The sequence below is a fragment of the Triturus cristatus genome, chromosome 2_1 (assembly GCF_964204655.1).
Source record: "Triturus cristatus chromosome 2_1, aTriCri1.1, whole genome shotgun sequence".
Lineage (NCBI taxonomy): Eukaryota > Metazoa > Chordata > Amphibia > Caudata > Salamandridae > Triturus > Triturus cristatus.
The window spans coordinates 890980095-891007136 of NC_140581.1; the positions used below are offsets into that span (position 1 = coordinate 890980095).

The 27042-nt window shown below is 40.0% G+C and overlaps 1 protein-coding gene across 3 annotated transcripts in view; it reads right to left on the bottom strand.

Moving 5' to 3' along the window:
- The window catches only part of TRPM6 (transient receptor potential cation channel subfamily M member 6), a 671614-nt gene that overhangs the window by 434795 nt on the left and 209777 nt on the right, over positions 1–27042 (bottom strand). For 2 of the 3 annotated variants that reach the window (XM_085633061.1, XM_085633064.1), the window contains 4 exons: positions 20491–20662; positions 15698–15872; positions 15185–15308; positions 13936–14008 (listed from right to left, as the gene is read on the bottom strand). In XM_085633061.1, the coding sequence (XP_085489187.1) occupies positions 13936–14008; positions 15185–15308; positions 15698–15872; positions 20491–20662 (544 nt within the window). The remainder of the gene's footprint in view (positions 1–13935; positions 14009–15184; positions 15309–15697; positions 15873–20490; positions 20663–27042) is intronic. The other variant, XM_085633062.1, reaches the window with a different exon arrangement.

Here is a 27042-nt window from a genome sequence, read left to right on the forward strand (position 1 = left end):
TCCTTACCCAGAATCCCCTGCAAACCTCAATTTTAGCTGAAAAAAATCACGTTTTTCACACATTTTGGTGTGGGAAAGTTGTGGCATCACGGGGCTCACACAAATTTTCCACCACCCAGCGTTCCCCCAGGTCTCCCAGGAAAAATGGTGCCTCACTTGTGTGGGAGGCCCAAGTACCCGCGACAGGCAAGGGCCCAAAACGTAGTGAGGCGACATCAAAATGGCCTATCGCAAAACCACCTGGTTTTGCAAGGGGGGTCACTTGGGTTTGTGGCCCGGTGCTCGGCGGCCATCTAGGGAAACCTACCAAACCCATACATTTCTGAAATCTAGACACCCGGCGGCTTCCAGGGAGGTATGGCTTGCATGGATCCCCCAATGTTTCCTTACCCAGAATCCCCTGCAACCCCTATGTGCCGGCAGAGCTAGGGTTCAAAAACTACAGCTAGTCACTTTGCCAAAAAAGGGTCATTTTTCACTGCAAAATTGAGGTGTGACCACGTTGCGTTTTGTGCCGTTTTCTGTCGCGGGCACTAGGCCGACCCGCACAAGTGAGGTACCATTTTTCTCGTAGAACTTTGGGGAACGCGGGGTGGGTGGAAATTTGTGGATCCACGCAGATTCCAGAACTTTCCATCACAGAAATGTGGGGAAAATGTGTTTGTTTTTTTAGTCAATTTTTTACGTGTGCAAGGGATTCTGGGTAACAGACCCTGGTGGGAGGCACTCAAGTCACCCCATCCTGGATTCCCCTGGGTGTCTAGTTTTCAAAAATATATAGGTTTGCTAGGTTTCCCTAGGTGTCGGCAGAACTAGGGTTCAAAAACTACAGCTAGTCACTTTGGCAAAAAAAGGGTCATTTTTCACTGCAAAATTGAGGTGTGACCACGTTGCATTTTGCGCCATTTCCTGTCGTGGGCAGTAGGCCAACCTGCACAAGTGAGGTACAATGTTTCTCGTAAGACTTTGGGGAATGCGGGGTGGGTGGAAATTTGTGGATCCACGCAGATTCCAGAACTTTCCATCACAGAAATGTGGGGAAAATGTGTTTTTTTGGTCAATTTTATAGGTTTGCAAGGGATTCTGGGTAACAGATCATGGTGGGAGGCAGTCAAGTCACCCCATCCTGGATTCCCCTGGGTGTCTAGTTTTAAAAAATGTATAGGTTTGCTAGGTTTCCCTAGGTGCCGGCAGAGCTAGGGTTCAAAAACTACAGCTAGACTCTTCGCAGAAAATGTGTAAAATTTCATTGTGAAAATGTGGTGTGTTCACGTTAGGTTTTGAGCCATTTCCTGTCGTGGGCACTATGCCTACCCACACAAGTGAGGTACCATTTTTATCGGGAGACTTGGGGTAGTTCATATTTGTAAAGCAACTGTTATTACCCATTGATTTTTGATGCATTTCTCCCTTCCAAATGAAATACATTGTGTAAAAAAAAAGTCATTTTGAAAAATGACCAATAATTCTCATGCTATTATGAGTATTCCCAATTTCGAAAATGTGCAAATATGCACTGTTTCTAAACTCTGGAATTTGTTCCCATTTCAGAAATACATAGGTGTCTTTCATACCGATTTTTCCATGTATACATTTTCCCACAATAATTGCTATATACCCGGAACATAATAAAAAACCATTACAAAATGCTGCTCAGTTTTTTACTCTGGGTTCGTTGGGCTCTTGGTGAACCTACAAGTCCTATATATCCCCACAACCAGGAAGGTCCAGCGGATGTAACGGTACATTGCTTTCAAAGAGATCTCATAATTAGAAGAAGTTACAGGTGAAAACGTTGACACAAAAGGCTGCTTTTTTCAACTAATTTTTAATTTTTCCTATATTTAACTGGTAGTTTCTATAAAGAAACCTTGATGGATCTACACAAATGACCCCTTGCTGAATTCAGAATTTTGTCTACTTTTTAAAAATGTATAGCTTTCCAGTGTCCATTATTGCTTTTGTACCCATTTCTACCATTAACTGGAAGGAGGTTGAAAGCACAAAAAATAGCAAAAATAGGGTATGTCCCAGAAAAATGCCAAAACTGTGTAAAAAATGTTGGTTTTCTGACAAAATTCTGTCATTCCCTAAAAGCTGGAGAAATGGTGATTTCAGCCCCACAAACCCTTTTTTGATACCATTTGCAGAGAAAAACCCAGACGCTTTCATTTGCAGCCCGTTTTTCCCATTTTTCACAAAAACAACAATGTTTTGCTGTATTTTGACTAATTTCTGGGAACCCTCTAGGAGAATCCACATTCCCTGGGTACCTTTAGAATCCCCATGATGTTGGAAGAAAAGGACGCAAATTTGGCGTGGATACCTAATGTGGTCAAAAGGTTACAGGGGCCTAAGCGCGCACTACCCCAAATGCCCAAAAAAGGCTTAGCACAGGAGGGGAAAAGGCCTAGCAGCGAAGGGGTTAAGGATCCTTCATGTTGAAGCAGCAATGTATTAATGATAGGTGCTACAAAGCTGAATTGCTTAGCCAATCATGCTGGTCCTCAAAAACTTACAGATATAAAGATATTCATCACATAGCACAAAAACATACAGAATCCCAAGTACACAAGCAGACATACACTTACAGAAATACAACTACCACAAAAAACACACACATATTTTTGAGACAAAAAAAACACACAAGGCCAGTCGGATAGACGAACAGACAGTGGGATGGACAGGCGTATGTATGCATGGGTGGATGAATGCATAATTGGCACAAGAGAAATGGAGGCTAAAGGTTTAACGTCTCAGAAGTGAAAATCATATTTGAGTTGAAGAAAGGACTGAGTTGTTAACATACCTCAGTGGACTAAAATTCGAGGGTGCTGGTACCCAGAGCAAGCAATGAAGCTAGGCCCAGCCAGCGGGTATTAATATACTGCTATAAATGAGGTGAAGCATGCCCATCACTTTCTTCATCCATTTAATGCTCTTCTCTCTATCCCCTTTCCCAGTTTCTCTCTTTCCCCTCTCTATCTCTCACTCACCCTCAATTCTTTCATCCCTTCTCTCCTTATTTCTGGTTCCTTACTCTTCCTTTTCCCTTTACCTCTATGCTCATCCTTATCTCCTTTATCACTCAACCTTATTTCCTTCTCCCATTCTGTCACCTTTTCCTGGCCTTATCCATATTCTTTCACCCTCTCTTTTTCTTTCATCCCTTTCCCCTCTCTCTTTGTTATTGTTTCCTTATCCTCTACCCCTTCTATACACTTCACCCTGAAGAGTAAACACAGCCAAGCCCCTGACATGCACTGTGACTAAAAAAAGCAGAACAGGTAGCCTCTGAAATAACATCAGCTGGTGCAGGACAGATCCCAACTCTGGGCCCCTTGCATTGCACCGGCTGCACCAATGGTAGCAACGCCCCTGATGGCCATAGCATCGTTGAGAGGCTTGCTACCCAAATTGGCAGATTGGCTCCTTGATGCCCACCTTTTGCTATGACTCTGCAGATACACTTGCTTCACTTCAACCTACAGCTTGCAAGCCTTGGGATATACGGTGGCTTCAGAGATCCTACCTAGCAATAACAACAATGATAACAAATACGCATTATATTGTCGGGGTTAACGAATACACATAAGAATTGATATAATACATTCCTCTCTAGATGTATGTAAATGTTCTGTTAATTAACCGGTGGAATGTTAATTCTATGGGGCCTTGGACTGCTGTCACACTTTTATGTTTGTGGACCACTGTTCAATGCACATATATTAACCTAAAAACACTTACTATGGTCTGTGTGAGCCATATGCTCATCAATGCAATGTATCAGATTGTTATGTCACTGCCCGCTTCTGCAAGGTCTGTTTCATTTATTGTCATTGAGAAAGGCAAAATAAAAGTTTTGTTTAAAAGAAGTTAATTTGCCTAGAAGAGTGTCTAGACGTCCATTAATCAAAGAGTAGAAATCAACCAATGAGTGTACAATAAAAAATAATTGAGATTGTCATGTTTCTGCTATTTTGTAGACTCTTAGGCCCGGATTACAAGTATACGTGCTCTTTAACACACCTGATAAAAGAAAATATCACAAGGTATATTATTTATTAGGTGTGATAAATAAAATCTATTAAGACTGGGAAATAATATGCAGATGTTGGTGTTTAACGCACCAAAATCCGTATGACACGGTAAAAACAGTATGGTTTTTCCCCATAAAATTTCAGTAGGTTTGACCGAAATTTAACAATGTTGGATGTATTTAATTCTTACGATAGTAATTGGGTGTGTTAAATGCCTCCCAACTCATAATACCACTCTGTGCATAAACAGGGGTTTACGCACAGGTCCGGATACACCGGCAAACTCATAATTGAGGGAGCTGAAACCCTTCCTGCCATGCGAGGACTTCAAATTGGCAGTACAAGCTCTAGTTATCCCTCATGTGGAGTACGGAAGTGTTTCCTTATGTGGCCTCCCAAAAGCTGCTATAGCCCCATTAAGAGCGACTATCAACGAGGCAGCTAGACTCATCACTGGCTCGAAAAGAAATTCTCACATCTCCCCTGACCTAAAATCCCTGAATTGGCTACCATTTGAAGCTAGAATCCATCTAAAAGTTGCATGCATGACTCATAAAGCCCTACATCACAACACTCCCAGCTACCTCGCGCAGAAACTGACGATCTCTGGTGGTCTAAGGTCCTCTAGGAATGCGAAAAAACTTCTACTGAAACCACAAATGTTCAACAAGAAGAAAACTTATAAACGATCCTTTTCAAGGATGGCGCCCAAAATCTGGAACTCTCTTCCCCCTGAAACCAGACTGAATGCCTCTTCCGCTTCGTTAAAAAATGAAGTTAAAGCGTTGCTCATGGTAAAATGTACATGAGTACTATCTAGTCAGGTCCGTGTTCTTTAGAGCCTGTTATATAATGCATTACCATGATTAATCCTCCTATGATTTCTTGCACGAAATGTTGTTATTATATGACGGTGACCTGCGCATTATTGTTTGTTTAAATTACAGTTGGTTGTTATGTAAAGCGCTCTGATATCCGCAAGGATCTTGTTTGCGCTCTATAAGACTTTCTAAATAAATAAATAACTAAAATAATCAGGCCCTTAAGGGAAAGTTAAAATAACCAAAAGTGTTTTCAACATTTTACTGCATTGTAAGTGGTTGTCTCAAATGAAGGTGTATTCTAGAATCATTGCAAACTTTCTCATACTGAATTCCTAAACTGACTACGTGGGGACAGATTCACACACTTTTTGCATACCACCTAAGTTCCACCTTGGTGCCCACAAGGTTCCAGCACTTAGTGAAAAATTCTACTTTTCATACACCAAATTTGATTTTGAGGACATTTGCATCCAAGAATGCAATGTACTACTAGCTAAAATCCAGTGCGGTGAATTTTCTGCAGTCATATATTTTGGGATTGGCTCTGGATTATGGTTTCTAACAAAAAGGCAGGGCAGAAACCGAGATTGGTAAAGTGGTGATTTATGGGCAAAGCCTCATTTGATCATTTAGTGCATTTTTATTGTTTCCTCATAATCCAAATGATAGTGCACCATGGTAATGATTTAACAGGGGTATCCGTCTGTTTTACGAGTCTGAGGTTTCCTTTAATCCGAATCGTCACCTGTGATGCCCCTCTTCGAATAACATGCAAGATTCAAGATGGCCTCCTGCTTGCCAAAGAAGTTTCCAAAATGTACTACTGCATTGATGGCATAACAAATCCTGTGTGCTGAGCATCAAGCCCATTGCATTACAATTATTTCCAGTAAATTACACTCCATCAGCAGACAGCTTCAGACATAGCTTACATTCCAGTTAGCAACGTCCCATTACTATTGAATTTCCGTTGTATCCTACAGAGTCCCTTTTGTTGCTTAAATATACATTTTTCTCTACATTCGATTTTCTTCATATCGGTGTCTTTTTAGCCATTAAATTATATTTATTTGATTTAAGTGATTTGGAATTTTGCAACTATTTCCTAAGTTTAACGTTTTGTTGGTGCTATTTCTCTAAGTAAACCACATGTAATGATCTCTGAGGAATTCCTTGATGCATGTGTCTGGACCTTCCAGAAATCCTTTTTTTTGGTGGCTTGTGGGATTTTTGTCCTCAATCCGTGTATCAAGACAGTTCTCTTTTCAAAACAAAAAGTATATGTGTACCATGGTAATGCTATTTCACTCATAGAACTTGTGCAATGGGTCTATTCATTGTTTGGCTGATCCAAAACGTACTTATTTATTCTTCGCTATGTTTTTGTTTTTTTATCTTGTAGTGTGCAGGTGCCTTCCACCCTAAAAAAAAGAAGTGGGGGGACTCTCCAAGTTAGGTAGTATCACAGGAAGTGACATCACGGCTGGTGGCATTGCAGGAAGTGACATCACAGAAAGTGACATCACGGCATGTGACAGGTTCATTTACCCAAGGATTGACAAACTAACTCTGCTGCCAGCCTACCCCACCAGGCGTAATATTCCATGCACAGCACATTTCCATGTATATGTGATTGCTTTAGCTACCTGGTGGTTAACACATTTGATGGAAAGATCTGTTTTTTTCTAGTCCTACTATTGACTTAAAGTAGCATACAGGGTTAATGTGCCTCCTGCAAAGCACATCATGTAACATGCAGATGGCAAATCTTATTTTATGTAGATAGGTTAGTAGGTGACTAACTTGAACAAAGATATACTTTTGTTACATGCAGTTGCATTGTAATCCTTCTAGTATAGCAGTGAGCTATGAAGGATGATATGTGACTCCTACGCTCAGTAACCCTCACTGTCTTATGTAACTCATCCTGTACAATGATTTACCAACTTGTGTGATTTATTGACAATATATTATATATGTTTGTTGCAAAGTGATCTGGCACCCTACATTGGGATGAAAAGGCCTGTAAAACAAATAAAAGATGCTGGCATTTAAATTGTTATTTGGCACTGGGACAGAATAATGCATCTGACATTCTTACAGTGCATGAATATCTATTATGTATGGGCGTCTAAACAAAGTCAAAATCGTGCCTCTCTATTGCGCCTTTGAAGTGTTAACAAAGCTGCTGCTTTTGCTTCCCTTCCTCTGCATTTACTTCTAGGTGTGAGGCTACAGGCAGTCCCCAGCCTGGATACTCGGACAAAGAAGGCCAAATGGACCCTTAAGTTCGGCCTTTGTTATGGCCCAGCTGGAGTCTCAAATAAGAAACCCTCCCTCCCTGTCTGCACGTCGCTACTCAAACTTACACCGGGACGAGTTCAGCATATTTTAAACTGGGGCTCAACTTCTTGGCAGGGTGGACGGCGTCCACCCTGTGAAAAGAGTGGGTGGACGCCGTCAACCCTTGTGTACCCCGAACCCGAGCCCTGCTTCCACCCTGTTCTGTCTCCTCTTTATTTATGCCTTCACAAAAACAAAAAAAGTCTTAATTAAAAAAACGTATATGTGTGCCCATTTATGCGTGGACTAAAATAACATGTGATTCTTGCATTAGGTCATAGTTATCTTACATTTTCTTTCAAGGTTCCTAGATGGCGTTGTGTTCCTTTCACACAAATAAACGTAAACATTGAGACATAAAAATGCATTATCTCATTTTACAACCGGGGCTTGTTAGATACAATCAATAGAGGAAAAACACACTTTGACTCTCCCACTGCCAGTTGCTTATCTTTCAAACACCACTCACATATACTGGACCAAATACTACCCCTAGTAAGCTCACTAAAACAAATTCAGGTGAAAATGGACGGTAATCCTAATGTATCATGAAGGAACATATGTTGACAAATCAAATCTATAAGTGGTTGTTAAAGCTAAAACTGCTATTTAGTAAAACTTTAGAACATTTTTAGGCTGATTTATTTTGGAAAACATGTTTCTAATACTAATGCATAGTTGCAATATGTAAATCACTTTGTTTGCACCTGGTGCAGATTTAATGCCATACTGTTTTTGTATTTCAATTACACAGACTAATATGCAACTCTGGACATTACATGAAAATGACACATAAATGTCAAATCTCATAGGAAAGTCTAAAGGAGGTAAGCCCCATAGTCCTTGACATTACTCCACTTTGGCAGCAAATAAATTGAGCCTCACAGGAATACTTTGAAGTGTGCATTTTACTTCACATTGTTTCCAATCTTATTTGTTCTCAATCAATCAATCAGTATTTGTATAGCATAGCACTATTACCCCTAGGGGTATCTGGGTGCTGTGGGTGCGATATCTCTGTTGAAGAGCCAGGTCTTGAGTTTCTTCCTGAAGTCCACCAGGGAGGGTGCAGCTCGAAGATGAAGGGGCAGTTTGTTCCAAGTCTTGACAGCAATATAGGAGAAGGAGAGGCCCTCGCTGTGGCTGCACAGCTGCAGGGTGCTGTGCGCACTGGCTCGTGAGGAGTAGCGCAGGTTTCTTGCAGTTAGATGGAAGTTCAGTCAATGGCTGATGTTGGGTGGTCCTTAATTGTGTAGAGCTTTGTAGGTGTGAGTGAGGATCTTGAACTGGCATCTCTTCTGGATGGGGAGCCAGTGGATGTTTCTGAGGTGGGGGGTGATGTGGGTCCATTTGGGGAGGTTCGAGATGAGTCTGGCTGCAGCATTCTGTATAGTCTGGAGTTTTCTGAAGAGCTGGTTGGAGATGCCGGGGTAGAAAGCATTGCCGTAGTCGAGGTGGCTGGTGACAAAGGCCTGAGTGATGGTCTTTCTGGCATTGACTGTGATCCATCTGAAGATTCTGCAGAGCATGCAAAGGGTGTGGAAGCAAGAGGAGGCGACTGCATTCACTTGTCGCTTCATGTTTAGTTCACCATTTAGGATGCTGCCTATGTTGCGTGCATGGTCTGTTGGTGTGGATGTCGGTCTAAGTTCTGCTGGTCACCAGCTGTGGTTCCACAGGGAATTATTCTTCCCAAAAATCATTACTTCCGTTTTTGTTGGAGTTGAGTTTAAGGCAGTTGTTAATCATCCAGTTGGCTACGTTGGTCATGGCATCGCAGAAGTTGTGTTGGGATTCTGTATAGAAACAGAACTATGCCTGGGACTACAGGACATCAGAATGTAGGGACTGAGTCACCATGCCACATCAGCGTCTACGAGCCCAAATCCGACTAGCTCATAGTGCCCTAACTATCCTCCTAACCTTCCCAAAGTAACAGGTAAATTGGCACCCCATAACACAACTCTTTAACCCCCAGGGGGAACCATGAAAAGAAATTGTCACCTTTTGTTTTCTTACTCATGCATCGCAATGATAAACAAAAGAAATACATGAGTAAAGTTACAATATTTATTGAAAGTATTGTGCTCTATTGTGAAACAACTGTGATGCAACTAAAAAATATATGCAAGATAGGAAAGTAATTAGCATTACAAGTAACAACAGTTGGTTCTGGTGGTGGAGATGTCTTCAGTGAGCGAGAGGATAAGTTGAGTGTTGTCTGTGTCTGAAATTATGTTGAGGCCGTGGGATCTGATGATGTCTAGAAGGGTGTTCATATAGGCGTTGAACAAGGTGAGACTGAAGGATGATCCTTTTTGTAAACCGCATATGATGTCCTTTAGTGCGGAGTTGAAGGGAGGCAGCCGGATGCTCTGTTTGGGTCCTGTAAGGGAGGAGGTGATCCACTTGAGGGTGTTTTGCTGCATGCTGATGTTGTAGAATCTGTTGATTAGGGTGTGATGTGAGATGGTGTTCTAAAACTATATCTGAGACTTAGCTCACATACAAACACAGCAAAAGTTCTGATGTGAAGCTTTTGACAGCACCCATAATCAATTTATGTTCTTGTATGCTTCAAATGACAAGTGCTGCTTAACAGAACTGATGTTCTGATTCGCTTCAAATTGAACAGCAATATATTCAGTATGTTGTTCTAAAAGTGCCTAAGTTACTTCTGGAAAATTGTCACAACTTGCACGAAGTGCTTACATTTGTAAATATACTTAATTGAAATATGAGAAATATACATTTGAATAGTACTGTTTCAGTGCTAATGACTGGCATTATATTATAAGAGCAGTTGTGTATTTGTATTAGTTTAACTAAGGTTTATAATAAGATACTACATGCCTGTTTGATATAACAATCATGTTGTTGAAAGTGTATGTAATGCATGGAAAAGGTACTCCACGCTGCTTCCTGGGGTCCCTGTATTTATTAAAGGTATGCTATTTACGTCATTGATAAACGTTTGTATCTGCAAGACTTACTCAATGTATTATACCCCTTTTCTCGAGATAAATCCATATACCATATGTTTATGGACTGAAAATCATTTTAAAATAGTGCATTCAAGTCTAAGGGTCTATTTTAGGTTTGGGAGGAAATTAATTTCTGGGTGAAGTGTCTCGAACGGAACTCAGGCTTAAGAATTGGGCTGGTCCAGCCTCAACAAAAGCCATAAACGAATATAATACACACTGTAATTAGATTGCTTATAATGAATCTATTTCGAAAGCTGTAATGGGGCAGTGACGATACAAAAGACTGTTCAGAAGGAACCTACCAAGCCAAACTACATTTTCCCAAATTGCATCTGCTTGTTACATTTTCAGTAAAGCATGCCAGTTTCAAATACTTTCCCTTTCACAGATGTTAGGCTGTGAAGCAAAAGCAATTATTATATCAATATATTTAAGAGCTAAAGAACTTTCATGGACAAACCAATATGTTACAAAAATAATTTTAAAAAAAATGTAATTTGACACAACAAGGCTTAGAAAAGTGGAAATTGAAAGATATAAATAAGGTCAACAAAACAAATTAGATAACGGGAAAAATTTACTTCGGATAGGTGATATCCCTTAGTGGATTTAATTACAAATATGTTAAAGCAAAAATAAAATGCACGAATACAACCACAAAACAGCCTTTTTGCAGCAGTTTCCATTGAATAAATACAAACATCGAGCACCGAAAATAGTGAAAAACGAAAATGAACAGTAGAAGGCCTCAGTCTGCCTATGTTGCTCATGGGGGAAGTCACTATGTGCCCACTAGAGTGTCTTATTCTTTACATGGACTGGGTATCTTGTGTGAAGTCAGTCTGCTTTATAGGGTGCACGTTATTACAGTATCCCACTGACCTTTTCTCCTTTTCGATTAATTGCTTTCAATGCCTGCAGGGTGGTAAAGACATCTTCAGGACCAGGTTCAGACAGCTAAATCTATGTGGATACATGGTATTTGGCTGCACGGGTCTAAAGCTCAGTCTAACACAGGTTAAGGATCAGTTTTAAGAGTGCAGAAGTGTTTGTTTTAGGGAGAGAGGCAGGTTTCTGGCTTTTCTGTCAGGCCACAGAGCTGCCCTCCGGTCCCCAGGAATACACTCACTGGGGCTCAGCAAAGTAGTCAGAGGACAAGGATTTTTTTAGACCGGAGAGTAAATTTTTAAATACGTATTTAAAAATAATGGGCCAGATGTACGACCATTGTTTGAGGTTGCAAAGGGAATTCCAGCCCCGTTGCGACCGCAAAATAGGTCAGCCCAATTTACTAACCCTATTTTGCGAGTCGTCAATGAATTAGCGACTCGCATAATAGGGTTAGCGATTCGCTATTAGGAAGGGGCATGCCAAGGGCATCCCTTCCTAATAACGAGTCCATAACTCATGTATGAATGTTTTGCTACCGCAAATGCGGTCACAAAACACTCGCAGTTTACCACCCTTCTCAGAAGGATGGTAAGGCACTTGCATACGGGAAGGGTTCCCCAGGGGACACCTTCCCCTTTTTTTTGTTGCAGATTCATATAGCGCGAACTCGACCCGAAGGTATTGGAGCGCTTTACATGAGCACAGGTTACGTTACACAAGGACACATTAATTTTTTGGGTAGGCAGGGGGAGATTAAGTGATTTACCCAGAATCACAGGATCTGGACGTGACCCCGAGGCTCGAACCTTTGTTTCCCAGCTCCAAAATCGGCAATCTAGCCATCAGACCACATCCTCCCCCCATCCTCTTTGGGAATGCATGCACAAATATTTTTTAAGGGCAGGCAGTGGTCCCAGGGACCACTACCTGCCCTTAAAAAATGAAACTGAAAAGTTTCATTTTTATTTTTTAAATGCATCCCGTTTTCCTTTAAGGAAAACAGGCTGCATTTAAAAAAAAACTGCTTTATTGACAAAGCAGTCCCAGACATGGAGGTCTGCTGAGCCCAGCAGGCCACCATCCCTGGGAGTACCAGCCATTCCCAATGGGGTCGCAAATTGCGACAGCCTCATTAATATTCATGAGGCATGCAATTAGCACCCCCCCATTGGGAATCGCAAACAGTGTCTGAGACACTGTTGTACATTGGATTTTGCGACTCGCAATTTGTCGCAAATTGCAAGTTGCAAAATCCAATGGTCATACATCTGGCCCTAGATCTCTTCTAACTTTCAAAATGAATAACTTCACAAACAGATGCATATGCATTTCAATTTACAGGTTACTACGATCTCCCACCTTAGAGATTATAGAAAGCAATTCTATTCATTCAACCTAACAACACAGAGCGCTTAGGCCTCTCATGTGAAAATGTGCTGGCACAGGACAAGCACAGACAGAGGGATCAATTGCATTTTTCCTGCAATCACTGTTCAAAAAGCAGTTACATTTTTATATAGTCTATAGAACTACATGCCACCCAATGAAAAGATATATATTTCATAATACAGAATAGTAAATAATTTGTAAAGAGCAGCAAACCTAGTTAATATGAAATCCCAGATATTACCAATGTGGAGTGCACAAGCATAGGTCTTTATGTCTCTGTCCATGTACAGGAGCACGCGGAACCTTGAGTAAAAAATATGGGCCCCAAACCTGGGAGTCTGCCACGGGAAACATCCATTACAATGCAATCATTACCTTGCACTGCTTTTACAATGCAGCTGTTACAACGCAACTGCCTTTACATCGCATGCCATTACAATGCATGCTATTACAACGCATGCCATTACAACGCATGTCACTACAAGGCATGCCATTACAACGCATGCCATTACAACGCATGCCATTACAAAGCATTATAAGGTAAGTATTAGAGATTTTTTAGTTTTAGGGTGGGTATGGGTTTTGGGGTAGATGGGAATAGTAATTTTTACCCCTACACTATCCAACACTTTCCCTACTGTTGCACTCACTGGAGTGGGAATAGTAATTTTGACCCCTACACTATCCAACACTTACTCTACTGTTGCACTCACTGGAATGGGTATAGTAATTTTTACCCCTACACTATCCAACACTTACCCTACTGTTGCCCTAAAAGTATTATGTGTTTTAATAGTATGCGTTGTAATGGAATGCGTTGTAATGGTAGTTATTAAAAATGCGTTGTAAAATCATGCGATGAAATGGTAGTTGCGATGTAAAAACCGCGTTGTAAAAGCATGCGTTGTAATTGTTTGCATTGTAACATCATATATTCATCTGCCACATCTTACAAGGGTGATAACGAAGGTTAGCGGAAAAACTGGTGTTGATTTCAGGTGCATCCCCATATGGATTGCCTAAGTCCTTTACATTTCTCTCAGATAGTGCCAGACACGTCAAGGTGAGCACAGACTGGATAACTCTGCTGAAATAATTTGGTGATGTCATGTGGGATTATTCATGTCTCACAAGATATGCCCGTTAAACTGGCAGGTATGTATTTGTGATCCACCAGGGTACCAGTAATAGGAAAGGCCATATCTACGGACTCATTTTTCAGAGACTGACTTCCTGGCTAAGTATAGTGCCAAAACAAAATTTTAAAACCTCTTGCTTGTTTACCCATATGGAGCAAAAAAAAAAGCTTAATTGCAGTTTTTAATTAACAGAGGCATTGTTTATTATGTCAGTGGATTAGGAAAATAATATAGTAGCACAGAAGCACAGAAAATGAAGTATTCATTCAAGGCACTAATGCAAACAACATACAAGAGAGAACAATCAATCCTCAATACCTACCTTTCAGTAATGCCGTCAAGATTGCTAAATCAATGTCCTGCTGCTCTTCTGACTCTGCATCAAAAATCGTAATCTATGAGATGGTTTAAGAAATATGTCACAACGTTATCTCTTCATATGACACTAAATCTTAAGTAAAGAAACAGCAGAGGGCAAGAATGAATTGACAAGGAACATAAACAATCAAGATTTGCATGAGGGTCTTGCATCCTTATACAGATGCAAACTCCTGCTGGCTATTAAAGAACATGATGCATTTATCACTGTAAGATTAAGGTCCAGATTTAGAGTTTGTCGGACAGCTTAGCATGTTGCCAATGTGATGGAGTACCCCACCCGCCAAGCCATTGGTCCATTGGCCTAATTTAGAGATTGCAAAAAGATATTGCACAGTCCACCGGGTGGTGTAATATTCTTTCTCCAACTGCCTGACAGAGTATGGCCCATCAGAAGAAGGGCATTAGACTGCCCGCCCTATTTAGGGGCGCAGGCCATGGAGCCAACCTCTCCAGCTGTCCACGGTTGACTGTGTGATGTAACAATATAAAGGATGTCACTTTCAGTAAGGCAGACCTATTAGCTTTGTCAAAGGGTCAGTGAGACTAGTGGCTTTATCAAGGGGTCAGCACATCAAACATTAATAAAGCAGATCTGTTGCTTTTGTCAAAAAGTCACCAATAATTGTAATCAAATGTATATTTCATATAGTAACACACATGTAAATATTTACCTGATGTTCTGCCACTGCTCAGACCACCCTCTGTAGCTTATTCCCTGTCCACATCCCAGTATGACAAAAATTAAACATCCTCCCCTCCCTTTCTGCAACAGCTCTCTCCCCTATTATTCTGGGAACATGGAGCGAGCAGTGCCTTCACAGAGGCTCTGTGAGCGGTGCTTCTAGTGCAACTTGAATTTCCCTAGCAGCCACTGGTTTGTCCTGACAAGTAGCTGACATGTGAGATGGCGAGTGGCAATTGGAATAGAACCTGCATTCCCCACCTCCCTTTGAGGCTCTGTAGACCCAGGGTAAGTGTAGAAGATCACCAGAGTGTAGGCTTTAGAGCCCGCTGTTCCAATACTCTGACGTCAGTGTATTTAAAAACTGCTCTTATGCCAGAGCAATAAATAACTGGGTTTTGAAACAATGTATTCCCATGGAAGTCAAATATAAAAAACTATTTTGCTTACCAATTAAGGTCAAACAATTATAAGGAAAGAACATACCCCCAAAACCTATTAAACTTACCGATTCTCTGTGCTCCATACACTCCATAAGAATTTTGAAGAGATGATTTGATTGTTTCTGCCCAAAATTAAATGTCTTTTGAATCATTAGCATTATTTCCTCCTTCAGCTGCGGTCGCGCCTCACTATTGGATCAGACATGGGTGGAGATATGGACATAGTTAACAGCAGCACTTTCAAGTGAACTTTGAACACACAGATCTCCCACAGTCATGCAATACATGTGTTTTTCCAGAAATAAACTAATATTGGAGTATCAGAGAAGATAGCTCAAGATATCAATGGAGTCTCTTGTAAAACACATTTCTGACCACTTACAGCTCAAGCTTGCACACCCTTTAGCAATAACCCCAACATTTCATTCATCTTTTGGCTAGATGGTACCATTCCAGGATTAGTAAGCTTATATAAAAAAACAAAACCTATATAAAATGGATAAGTGGTATCGCAGGTTATTTTTATGTTGAAAAGTGACAACTTAGGTTACAAAACAATTACACATGTGCCAGCTCACCTCTTATCTGCGGTGTGCTTGAATGTGAAAGCCAGGAGGTCTGCTGCTCGGCCAGTTCCCTCACACACCACAACTGGTACAGGTGGGCTGTCTCTGACAAACTCCCACACCATGAGGATCACGTTTGGACCCCCTTCAATTACGAGTCCAACCACCGGCACAGCCTGGCCCATCCCTGGTGGATAGCACATAAACAAGTAAGTCTAATCGTCAGATTACATGTTTTATGGAATATGTTCACTCATTCAATCATTAAATATACTTTTGTACAGCACTATCCTTGCCACTTATTACATTCCTACACTTAGTCGAGCACCTAATATATTTAGTGGCATAATGATAATTATTCAATTACTTAAAATCTGTTCTTATGTACAGGAGAATAATCAGAATCTCAGAAACACTCAAAGAGTTGCAAGTCGAAAATTGTTTACCCATCTCTATCTTACTTTATGGCCATTTATAACAAAGCTGTTACTTGCCATACAGGGTCCAAGGTGCAGCTGTGGTTCCTTCATTCCTATATGTGTTTCTGGATTCAAGTATTCTCCCAAATTACCCATTTGATTTGTAGCATGCGCTTTTAATGAAACTGAGTTTGCCGTGCACTGCTAAATTACATACCATATTACATCACTCATGACATGTTTTATGACCTCATTAATAACATAACTGCATCTTTCTTCAGAAAACAGAATGGGGTGGGAGAGCTGGTTAAAGTTACTTTACTTCACCCGTTATAGTTACTTAATATAACTAGTGAATTTCAGTGTTTGTTTTTAGTTTAAAACTATGTTTTAACTGACATTAGTTTTTTCAGTGACTATATATATATATATACTTTAACATATAATAAATGACTCACCATATGGACATTTGAAGATGATCATTTAGATTCAGACAACATATGAAGGGTTTATAAAATAGTTGTGATGAGGTATCACTTTTACAAAGATCCTTGAAGGATCTGCACTCAACACCAACTTGGCCAGCTTCAATTAATGCCTTCACAAGGCTGAAACACCCTGAAGGGACCTATGGTCTCATTTAGAGTCTGGTGGCAGGAGGGTCTGCTAAGTCAATGGAAGCAATGGACTCCACTCCCCTAGAGGGGGCTGCCAGTCAAATGTAAAGATGCCAGAGAGCTGTCAGTTCAATGCTGCAAGGTGAATCATCATTGATGCTTTGGCAAGCAGGGTTTTGCTTTCAGAAAACAATGGCTTTAATGTGCACAACAATGTATTCCTCTGTGCCCCAATAGCAGCCTCAGGTAGAGAAAAAGAGTGATGGCCTGCCCTAAATAGGGTGAGGTGAGCAACACCATGACATGGGGGCCCACTGCAGGCAGGCTGCCAGGTTAGGCGTTTATGCTGATGCCACACAGGTGTACACCCAACACTTACCCCCGACTCTAAACATAGCGGTTGAATCCTGAGGTGCCATCTAACTTCAAATGACTCTTAGTTTCTGGGATAACTTAGTTCTTCAGAACTGATAAGTGGCAAGTGATGGTAGAGCCTCACACACAGAAAGACATGGTCAAAAATGTATTTATTATGCTTCCCACTGGGCTTGCACCTGAGAAAGGTCAATATAGTATGTACAAATGTCATCTGGCATTCAAATGGTGTTCTAAATATTGTTTACTAGAATATTGTCTCACTGGAATTAATAATAGAACATCTGCACTCAAATAGATTATATTTTTGTAAATGATAATTAGGACAACATTTTTATGTCAGATGACAGTTTTGTCAGATAGTATTCCGGTACCGTACCCTTGGGATTAGGAAATATAACCTGAGATGGAATGGAATACAGAAGAGGTCTCAAATGGCCTCAAGAGATCCAATCTAAAGTGCCAAATGTTACTCAAAAGATCCTTTGAGTGAAAGGACACCAGAGTCTTACCCACACAGGGTGGCATGCTTGATCATTGGGCATGTTCCTCAATCCAAGCGACCAGGTTTTACTAGATTAAAGCTCCACTCTTTAATTGGGGCTTCAATTATTTGTTTTCTGACACAGCACAACCTAGTAGATAAGTGAACCAATTGGGTACACTAAATGTACAGCAAACTACAATATGCTGCAGTTGCCCCCTAATAAATTTGCTTAAGGAAGAACAATGCTATATTTTTTGTCGTTTTTTTGTGACAACTCTAAAAACAAAAGGGCAATTACAACCCTTAATGTCTATTTGCCGAAATGTTAGGTGAATCACACCACAGCATCCAGTGTTTATTGTGTTGTATGATGTGCTATCAAAATGGTCACCACAATGGCTAGAGTTTATTTACAACTAGCTTACTCATCCCTAATAGAAAATGAAACACAGGGAGACAGCAGACATATGCCTCCTTAGAAGTTCCTCAGAATACTATAAGAAAATAATAGAGATCTCTAATTTAGTTATCAGGGCCAAGGTGGAATGTGGTACTGAGCCATGTTTCTCGGTACTAGCGTGCTTGCATGTACCATGTTACAGGGAATCAATGAGGGCCTTGGCTACCCTTCAAGATACTCTCTTCCACTTTGCTCAACTTAGATGGCACCATACTGACTGGATTTCTACTTCCTTTAGCCAACCATGTCACAGCATTAACAGTGACACATAGACACATGAACATCTGGCCACCTAGTACTGTGCCGCAGATCCAGCCCAGAATCCAGCCCAGAGATTTGGAGACTAAGGCCCTTATAAGTGGGCTAGTAATAAATGAGATATATAATGCGCCCAACAAAATTTAACTCCACTGGGTCAGAATCTATTGGGTGTGATAATTAAAAGTTTTCCCCACTATTGGTGAATAACTTGCAGATTTTGGTGCTTCCTGCACCAAAATCAACATGTCTGGTATTTAGCAGGTACATTCCCTGAAAAGTACCAGCAGGTTTGATCTGCTGAAATGTATTGGAGGGATGAAATATTTATTGCAAGACTCCAAAATTCCACTAAGTGAAGTAACATGATTTAGCACACATATTGGAATTTAATGGTCATTTCATAATGAGGGCCCATGTATAGTGCAGCAGCTATGTTGGGTTCTAATGCAAACATATTTTTCTCATAAATAGATTTATATCAAATTACTCATGAGTCCAAGTCTGTACATACTACTGGTCAAATGGTACAATCATATTGCTGTAATGTGAATATCCATAATTGTTCTTTGTTAAAAAGAATGACATTCATTCTTGTTTAGTCTGGATCTGGTTGTCTTTTCTCCAGAGCAACCCAGCTCATATATTTTTCCAAGAGTCCAAGTTTGAGAAAGTGGGACATTTTTATTGCACTACATTTGCACCGGATAGTGCTCTTGTGTTCCAATCTTTTCTCATAGCTTTTCTCATTCCTATATAATGTAAGTTACAAGCACATGTGATGGTGTAAATTACATGTTTTATGACCACATAGGGTGTCCTCTGTAACTGTGCAAGATATAAAGGACATAATCACTATTACAAAAAAGTGATCCTATGGTAATCAGCATATTATTTGTGGGTGCCAAATGTTATTATTTAAACTCAACAATTATTTGTTCAAAATCAATATCTCTCTTTAGCCATTAACTTTCACGTTCTACCATGTTTCAGAAATACCATAGTAAAGAAGGAACAAGTGAAGCGGTTTTAAAATGTATGGGTTCAATGTGTTTAAGGTATATCCAGGTTGACGGAGAATTACACACAGACTTTCGAGACTAAAGAGAATCAACAGATTCTGTTTTTTGGCCATTGTTTCATTAATTCATGTCTACTTTGAAGCCAAGTTGAAAAAATGGTTTAACAAACAGGATGTGAGAGATTTTGAAAAAGGTGGAGATATTAGTCTTAGGGAGCTGTTAGTTGTCTACAACAATGGATGTTGCAGCAATTAGTTGACTTGTGGTGGATTACTGTAAAGAGCTTTATTTCTGTACATATGGCATGGTGACCAAATGAACAATGGATTTAACCCAGATCTATTCACGGGGGGTGAATGTTTGATTTGCTGTACATTCCGTCCATTATCTGTGTGTCTTTTGCTTTCTCGCCCTAAGTGCGTCGGGTATGCCCAGATGTGGGTCCCGGGCTCACTTTGTCACTGGATTCAAGCTAGCCTGGCTGATGAGGGGTGATGCCCCGAAACCGGTCCCAGGATGCTTGTTTCCAGTCCAGGGAAGACCTGGCTTGGCAGTTCCGGCTGGACTGTTCCCATGAGGCACAGGGTCCAGACTGATTTGCATATGGCTGGGTCTAAACTGGGGAGGCATGGTGAGTAAAAGAACAATGGATTTAACCCGGATCTATTGACTGGGGGTGGGTTTTTTATTTCCTCAGTATTCCGTCCATTATATGTGGGTCTTTCTCGCCCTAAGTGTCCCAGATATGCCCAGACGTGTGTCCCAGGCTCACTGTGTCACTGGATTCAAGCTAGCCTGGCTGATATGGGGTGATGGCTCGAAACTAGTCCCAGGAAGCTTGTTTCCGGTCCAGGAAGGACCTGGCTTGGCAGTTCGGGCTGGACTGTTCCCATGAGGCACAGAGTTAAGACTGATATGGCAAGGTCTAAATTGGGGTGGCATGGCAAGCAAAAGAGCAATGGATTTAACCCAGATCTATTGACTGGGGGTGAATGTTTGATTTGCTCTGCATTTCGCCCATTATCTATGTGTCTTTTGCTTATTTCTATACTCAGCATACACATCGGTGTTATCTCTGCAAGTGTCCAAGTTGGTAATATTTTATGCTTTCTATTAAACAAATGATCATTTTTAAGGCCAAAAACATTGAATACACTATTTACTCACGTTTGTGTATTTTCTGAAGGGAAATGTATTTTTCCAAGTTTCTTCTCAATTTCATTTCATTGCCATATTTGCCCACAGTCCCATCATCTGCCAGGATAAAATGGGAGTGCATGCTGTTCAGGCTTGTTAGCTTGCTGAGGGGGTTGCCCAGTGTCTGATACAGACACACTACCTAAAAAACAAATTTAACAGAATTCGGCAAATGACTTGTAAACTACTACCTATCTGTTGTTATTTTCTTTTCGGTATTAAGTAAATTGAACATAGATATATCTGTAAAACTTGGTGGGCAAAAGGATACATACTGCCTGGTAAAATAACTGATTTAAATTTCAAATGTTATCATCCACAAGATTCAAGACTGGTAAGCATATTACAAGGTCACCATAGGAAAAATGCATTCTGTTATCGAAAACTTGTGAAATAGCACCCAAGAAAAATACAATTTAATGAAGGTGTTTAATGTGAGTTTACAAGTCTTATTTGCAAAGACTATGGGCCCAAATCCCAAAGGTAAAGTTAGACGAAAGTCTAACTTTATGACTTTTGGTATTCACAAAGAGCATTTACTACTCATAAATGCCCTTTGTGAATACGGAAAGTCTGAAAGTTTGCCTTTCGGTATTCACAAAGGTCCTTTACAGGTAGTTTATGAACTTTTTGAATACCGAAAGTCGTACAGTTAGACTCTTGTCTAACTTTACCTTTGTGAATCGAACCCTTTTTTCTGCATCTGTATGCAAACATCACTCTCCTTATTTTTCTTCTCTCAAAGACTCTGTCACTTCATATACTATCATAAAAGAAGCTGATATGAAAATATCACCTGGCACGTGTTTTGTCTTTGTTTGTCATATGTCTGCAGACCAAGTATTCTCTAAGTGAAGCGAAGAACGGTCATCCCCCCAGCCCTGATGAAGTTGCGCAAAGTGGTAGCAACAAAACATGTTAGCACTTTGGACATAATAATTATGGTCTAAGTTGAACCATTTTTAATGGAGGACGCTCACAGCCTTGAATAAAGCTAAAATTAGCCAGTGAGTAGGTTCTCATTTTTAATGTTGGGAACTGCAATTTAATTTCCTTTCCCACGGGGACCAGTACAGCACTTTTGTGACATCTGCACTTACAGTGCTTATTCTATTTTCTTTCACTGTTTCTTTCTTCACTTTTGAGACAATTTAAGTTGGAACACATTTCCGTTTTGTGGCAAGAAAGCAACCGATGATGATAAGTGGGTGTCTAGCAAGTACCAACTAGCCAGACCCACCTTGGTGTTGCTACCGTGAGGAGCTTTCTTTCCATTCTCACATTTTTTTCCACAATTTCTCTTACATTTTTTCACCTGTATATCTTCTGGTGGGAATTCTTATGCTGCAGTATAGTGACACTGGGATAAATTGGACATTTGGACACTTGAATGAGCGGTAGTGGTCCGTATCATTGTGGGAGACGTTGTATTCAAGTACGGATCCCCTTTGTGTTGGAATCCTAACTTTACCACTCCTAAATGCCCTTTGTGAATACCGAAAGTCTTAAAGTTAGGATTTTAAGACCAACATTTAAGTTTAACTGAGATAAAATCCTAACTTCACAACTTTTGGTATTCAGAAAGGGCATTTAGTAGTAGTAAAGTTAGGAATCCTAAGTTTGCTACTCCTAAATGCCCTTTGTGAATACCGAAAGTCATAAAGTTAGGATTTTAAGACCAAAACTTTAATTTAACTGAGAGATAATTCTAAATTACGACTTTCAGTATTCAGAAAGGGCATTTAGGAGTAGTAAAGTTAGGAATCCTAACTTTACTATTCCTAAATGCCCTTTGTGAATACCGAAAGTCATAAAGTTAGGATTTTGTCTCAGATTACTTTTGTGAATCAGGCCCAGAAACTCTAACGTGCACTTTGCACGTCTGAGTAAAACGTTGCAGAAACTGAGAAAGTTAAATGTGTTGAAACAAAAAGAATTTGAATACGATTAGTTTAAATGTTTAATAATAAGAGTATTATAATGGAAGAGTAATGAAAATGTATGATGAAAATGCTTTCACTAACAAAACAGTGCAATTCTTAGCATCTCTATTACTTTCATTGTAATACATCATGAAGAAAAATGTGGTGCAAAATTAAAATGCCTAATGTTACCTGAATTATATTTTCAGTATAAACACTTGACATTATTAGGATCATACATACCTAGAAACTATTTTAGTAAAATGATTTTTTAAGAATAAGTTACATATATGTACTTTGAAATGTGTAGAAATACGCTATAATTAGCCCTGGTCATTTCTGTATAATATTCACTGACAGTATTACCACTATTTCTTCATATGAAATTCTTGATTTTTTTTGTTATGTTTGAATTTAATTGTAAATTTAATTTACTAAATAAGAAATGCCAACTCTAAAATGATAAATTGCCTTTTCCCTAAGCTGCCTTATTTCATAGCTTTGAAGAAACATGACTTTTGACATGTTGCTTTATCTGTTCTGTTTATGTAACATTTGTGTATGAATAAGGACATTTTACCAGTCTTTCATTGTGAGTGAAGTGGTGAGAACCTGACCTCCGGATGAAACAAAGTATATAGCTCTTTGTCAACTAACCTGTGAGGACAGAATGGACAGTTGTTTCTCATGAGCTGCATGGGTAAGTGTGCTGGAGTAAAAAATTGTACCTGAGGGTCAGAAGAATAACCAAATGACGATCAGACCATTGTGCTACAGTAACTGATGTCACTAAGGAACATTTTACAATTATAAAAGTGACTCTCAAGAGGAGGAGGCACGCTCGTTTTTGGTCTGGTCCTGGTCAGAGCTAGCCCTTACTTGTCGTCCACTCTTACTTTTTGGACTTCTTTGCTGATGCTGATGCTCTTTGCAGATTGATTGGAATCCTTCTTTGCCGACTGCCTATCTTCTATGCCCCATGTTTTATTCCTTTTGCTAATGAACTTGCTTGCTGGACTATTTGGAGCCGTCTGGTGAGGGACTAGACTTGATCTTTCCTGATTTTGCTCCATTTTCCCCTTCGCCATGCCAATGGACTTTCCCCTAGTGGACTCTAGCTTGAATCCTTCATCCCTTTTTAGAGAAATGTTTTGATCCAGTTAACCATCCTCCTTTCTTTTGTTGGTGGTAGGAATCTGTAACTTTAACCATCCTCTTAGGAGTTTGACTAATAAGTGGTTTTATACTACATTTCGTACGATTCTTGATCGAAATGCTTAAAATGTTACTTATGTGCATTGATTTTGGATCTTTAATATATTAATCAAATTATCAAAATTGCCTGAGTCTCCTCATTGTGTCCTATGTTCTTTCCTTAGAAACTGTGCTTATGAGACAGTGAATTCTAAACGTGTAACAGTGAGAATCATAGATTATTCTCAGAACACCAGGTTCTGCATCTCTTATTTTGTGTTCCAATAGCAGAACGCTTAGTTTGTATAAATCTGGTTAGATTAAACTTCTTTAGGAAGACCCAATCTTCCAATTGCAAAACTTTTATAACATGTTTTTGAGAATAGTGTATTTGAACCTCATCTCTAAATTGTGAGTTGGTTACTAATTATTGGTCCGCATTGGGTGACCAGCTGGTTTGAACATCCTGATTTCTCACCCCTCACTATGAAAGAGAAAGATCCTTTAGAGGACATTGCCTCTGTTGTAAAGTGCAGTGATGAGAATTGTCTAATCGTAATAAAGGCCCAGTAGGTTAGAGAGTTAGTTAAAGTTAAAAAATGCTTTTGCTGGATCAAATATTGGTAGCAGACTTATGGTGCTGTCTAGTGAAGTGAGGTTTTAGGGTGCCAAAAATAGGTTTCCCCTGTCCAAGTCCAAAAAGCCCAGAATTTCATGGTTCTGCAAAAAGAAGGATTGATGGAGTACTGATGAAGTGTCATCTGAAATTCATTGACGTGTAGGAGCAAAGGATTAATAGGGATGTACTTTGTGATAGCTTTGGCTTAGATTGTGTTGTGTGATGAAATGCGAAGTTGAGAAAATGTGTCATATTGCGTAATGCAAAGAAGTTGAAGTTGTTAACGGGTCAGTTTTGGCCTAAGATAAGATCTTGAGATATTCACTTACCCAGTAGTCTCAGTGAAGAATACACTGAGTAAGTTGTCCGCTGTGTTGTGGTGTTGGTCAAGAGATGTTGTGGACAACATCTTATGGTAAGGGCCTTTCTTTTGTGTGTTAGTGGTAAGCGGTTGGCATACTGGATCCCAGATGCACAGGGAATAACTGTATAAATTAGGGTGAAATCCCGCTGGCCAAGATTTCAATTGAAGTGAATGATTATAGAAAAAGTGTTAGTTACCTTGTGAGAGAGAATTTTCTTTAGTGGAGCAGACAGAGTTCATTATTTCTTGCATTGTAATTAGTATTTGATTAGAGAAACATGTCAGAGAAAATTGTAAAGGAGGGTGAGCTCCTGCAAGGAGTGAGATTGACATCACAGTGTGTCGCGCCGTGATTGGTTGGTTGGAAGAAAGTCGCACTGTGATTGGTTGACTACGCCATAAGACTCGTGCTGATATTTGTTGAGATTGTCGAACTAAAGAATTATGGACCAAATTTAATTTCCTGGATCTTACGGAAAACATTTGTGAATAAAACATTGAATAAAAACGAAATTTTTCAAAGCTTTATGAAAACTGATACAAGGAGATGTGACCATACCTGATAAAGTAGGAGAATATGTAGCACCCGAAGGTATGCCAGGATATACTGTATTGATGGACAAAGGGTTACACCCATGTCTATGGCTTGCTCAATAACATAAGATCACAAAGCAAGAAGCTTTACAGTTTCCTTGTTATGGAACATTGAGAATTTATGCAAGAAATTGTAAGAAATTGGATCATCTCCTAGACCTGTCCAGTTTGAGGCATCAAATGTGTGGGATCAGAAAGAGAAAGAGAAATAAGAAGGAAGAAATAGAAGAACCATAGATCAGTATGCAGAAGCTAAATGGGATGCACAACAGAAAATGTGGAGAGCAGATGTTATTCAGGGAACTAGAATGTATCCTTTCCTGGCAGTTGAAGGAAACAATAAGGGAAAGAGATAAGAAAAGCTAAAGCATATTACGACAGAAAATAATGATGCAGAAATAGAAGCAGAAAGTAGTCACATACAATGATCTTTTATTTGATTTGTTGATGAATCGTCCTCCAACATACAATGAGACTCAGAGTGAGGGTTTGACAAATTGAAATGCAGCTGAGATTCCAAATGGCCCTGTAATGCCTGAAATACCAAAAGAGCCTACACTTGTTATTCCTATAAGAGGGGAGACAAACATACCAGCTCCATTGAGCCAGATTGATTCAAATGTTCCAGATGCTTTAACTGTTCCCATTACTATTGGACCTGATGTACATCTTTATAAATCTGAGTCACAGGTAAATACTGCCTATACTTTGACGGTACATGCTGGAGTAAATACTGCACATGGTAATAAATGAGAATTGACAACGAGATCTTTGCTTTAGACGCCTATGGTTCCAACTCGAAGCACTACTACAGGTAGTAAGAGTACAGGTTCTGTTACAAATAAGGCACAATTTGACCCGATGAACCAATTGGTTCAAAGGTTTCCACCTTTTTATTCCCCCCCCCCCGAATACGTGGAGGACCTGAAATTAGTTACAATGCTTCTAAAATTACTGTGCCAATGGGAGTTTCAGTTCCTGGTACATTTGCATCAAATATACAACCTGGTACATGCAGAAATTTGACTAATGATGATCTGAATTTATTACTCAAAGAGAACAATCAGGATTCACTCCTCAAGAATTTGATGAGTGGCTTAAAGGATTTACTACCCCGATCAATATTCAAAGTCCTGAAACAATTTCAGCTCCAGTCCCAGTCCAGAGAAAGGGAAACACATTAGATGTGAGTATATTAAACATAGCGTTGGAAAAAATGATTTTGGGAACTCTTAGTCCATCAGGATTAGATACCTATCAGGAGGAGGAACTATTGTTTACCTGTAAAGACGGTACACAACGAGCTAGATTGACACATGAGAAATTGACTGAATTGGCTTAAAATTATGAAATAGATGTTCAGAGATAAAGGTTTTGCACAGGGCATACAAACTAGACTTTAACCCCTTTGGTGCTCATGGCGGAATGGTTCCGTCATGAGCACCAGTGCTCCAGTGCTCATGACGGAAGCATTCCATCATGAGGACAAGGGCACGAAATCCTTCTGCTGTAAACATCAGATGGATTTCTATTTTTGGGGGGGGGCCTCGGGTGGTGGGGAAAAGCTTCCCCAACCTCCCGAGGCCCTACCCTGGTTTTCAATGTAATGACGATTGCGCGTATGGCGCGCTGTCGTCATTACATTGAAAATGAATCAGTTTTAGTGTTTCAGTGCTTGTGGGGCTATCTTAGCCCCCCGAGCACCAAAACACTTGAGAGAGAGGTATTGTTGAAAAGGGGAGAATCTCCCCTTTCCAATGGTACCCTTCCCTAGTGGATCCATGCTTGGGGATCACCTCAGGAGGGCGATCCCCAAGCAGGGATCCACC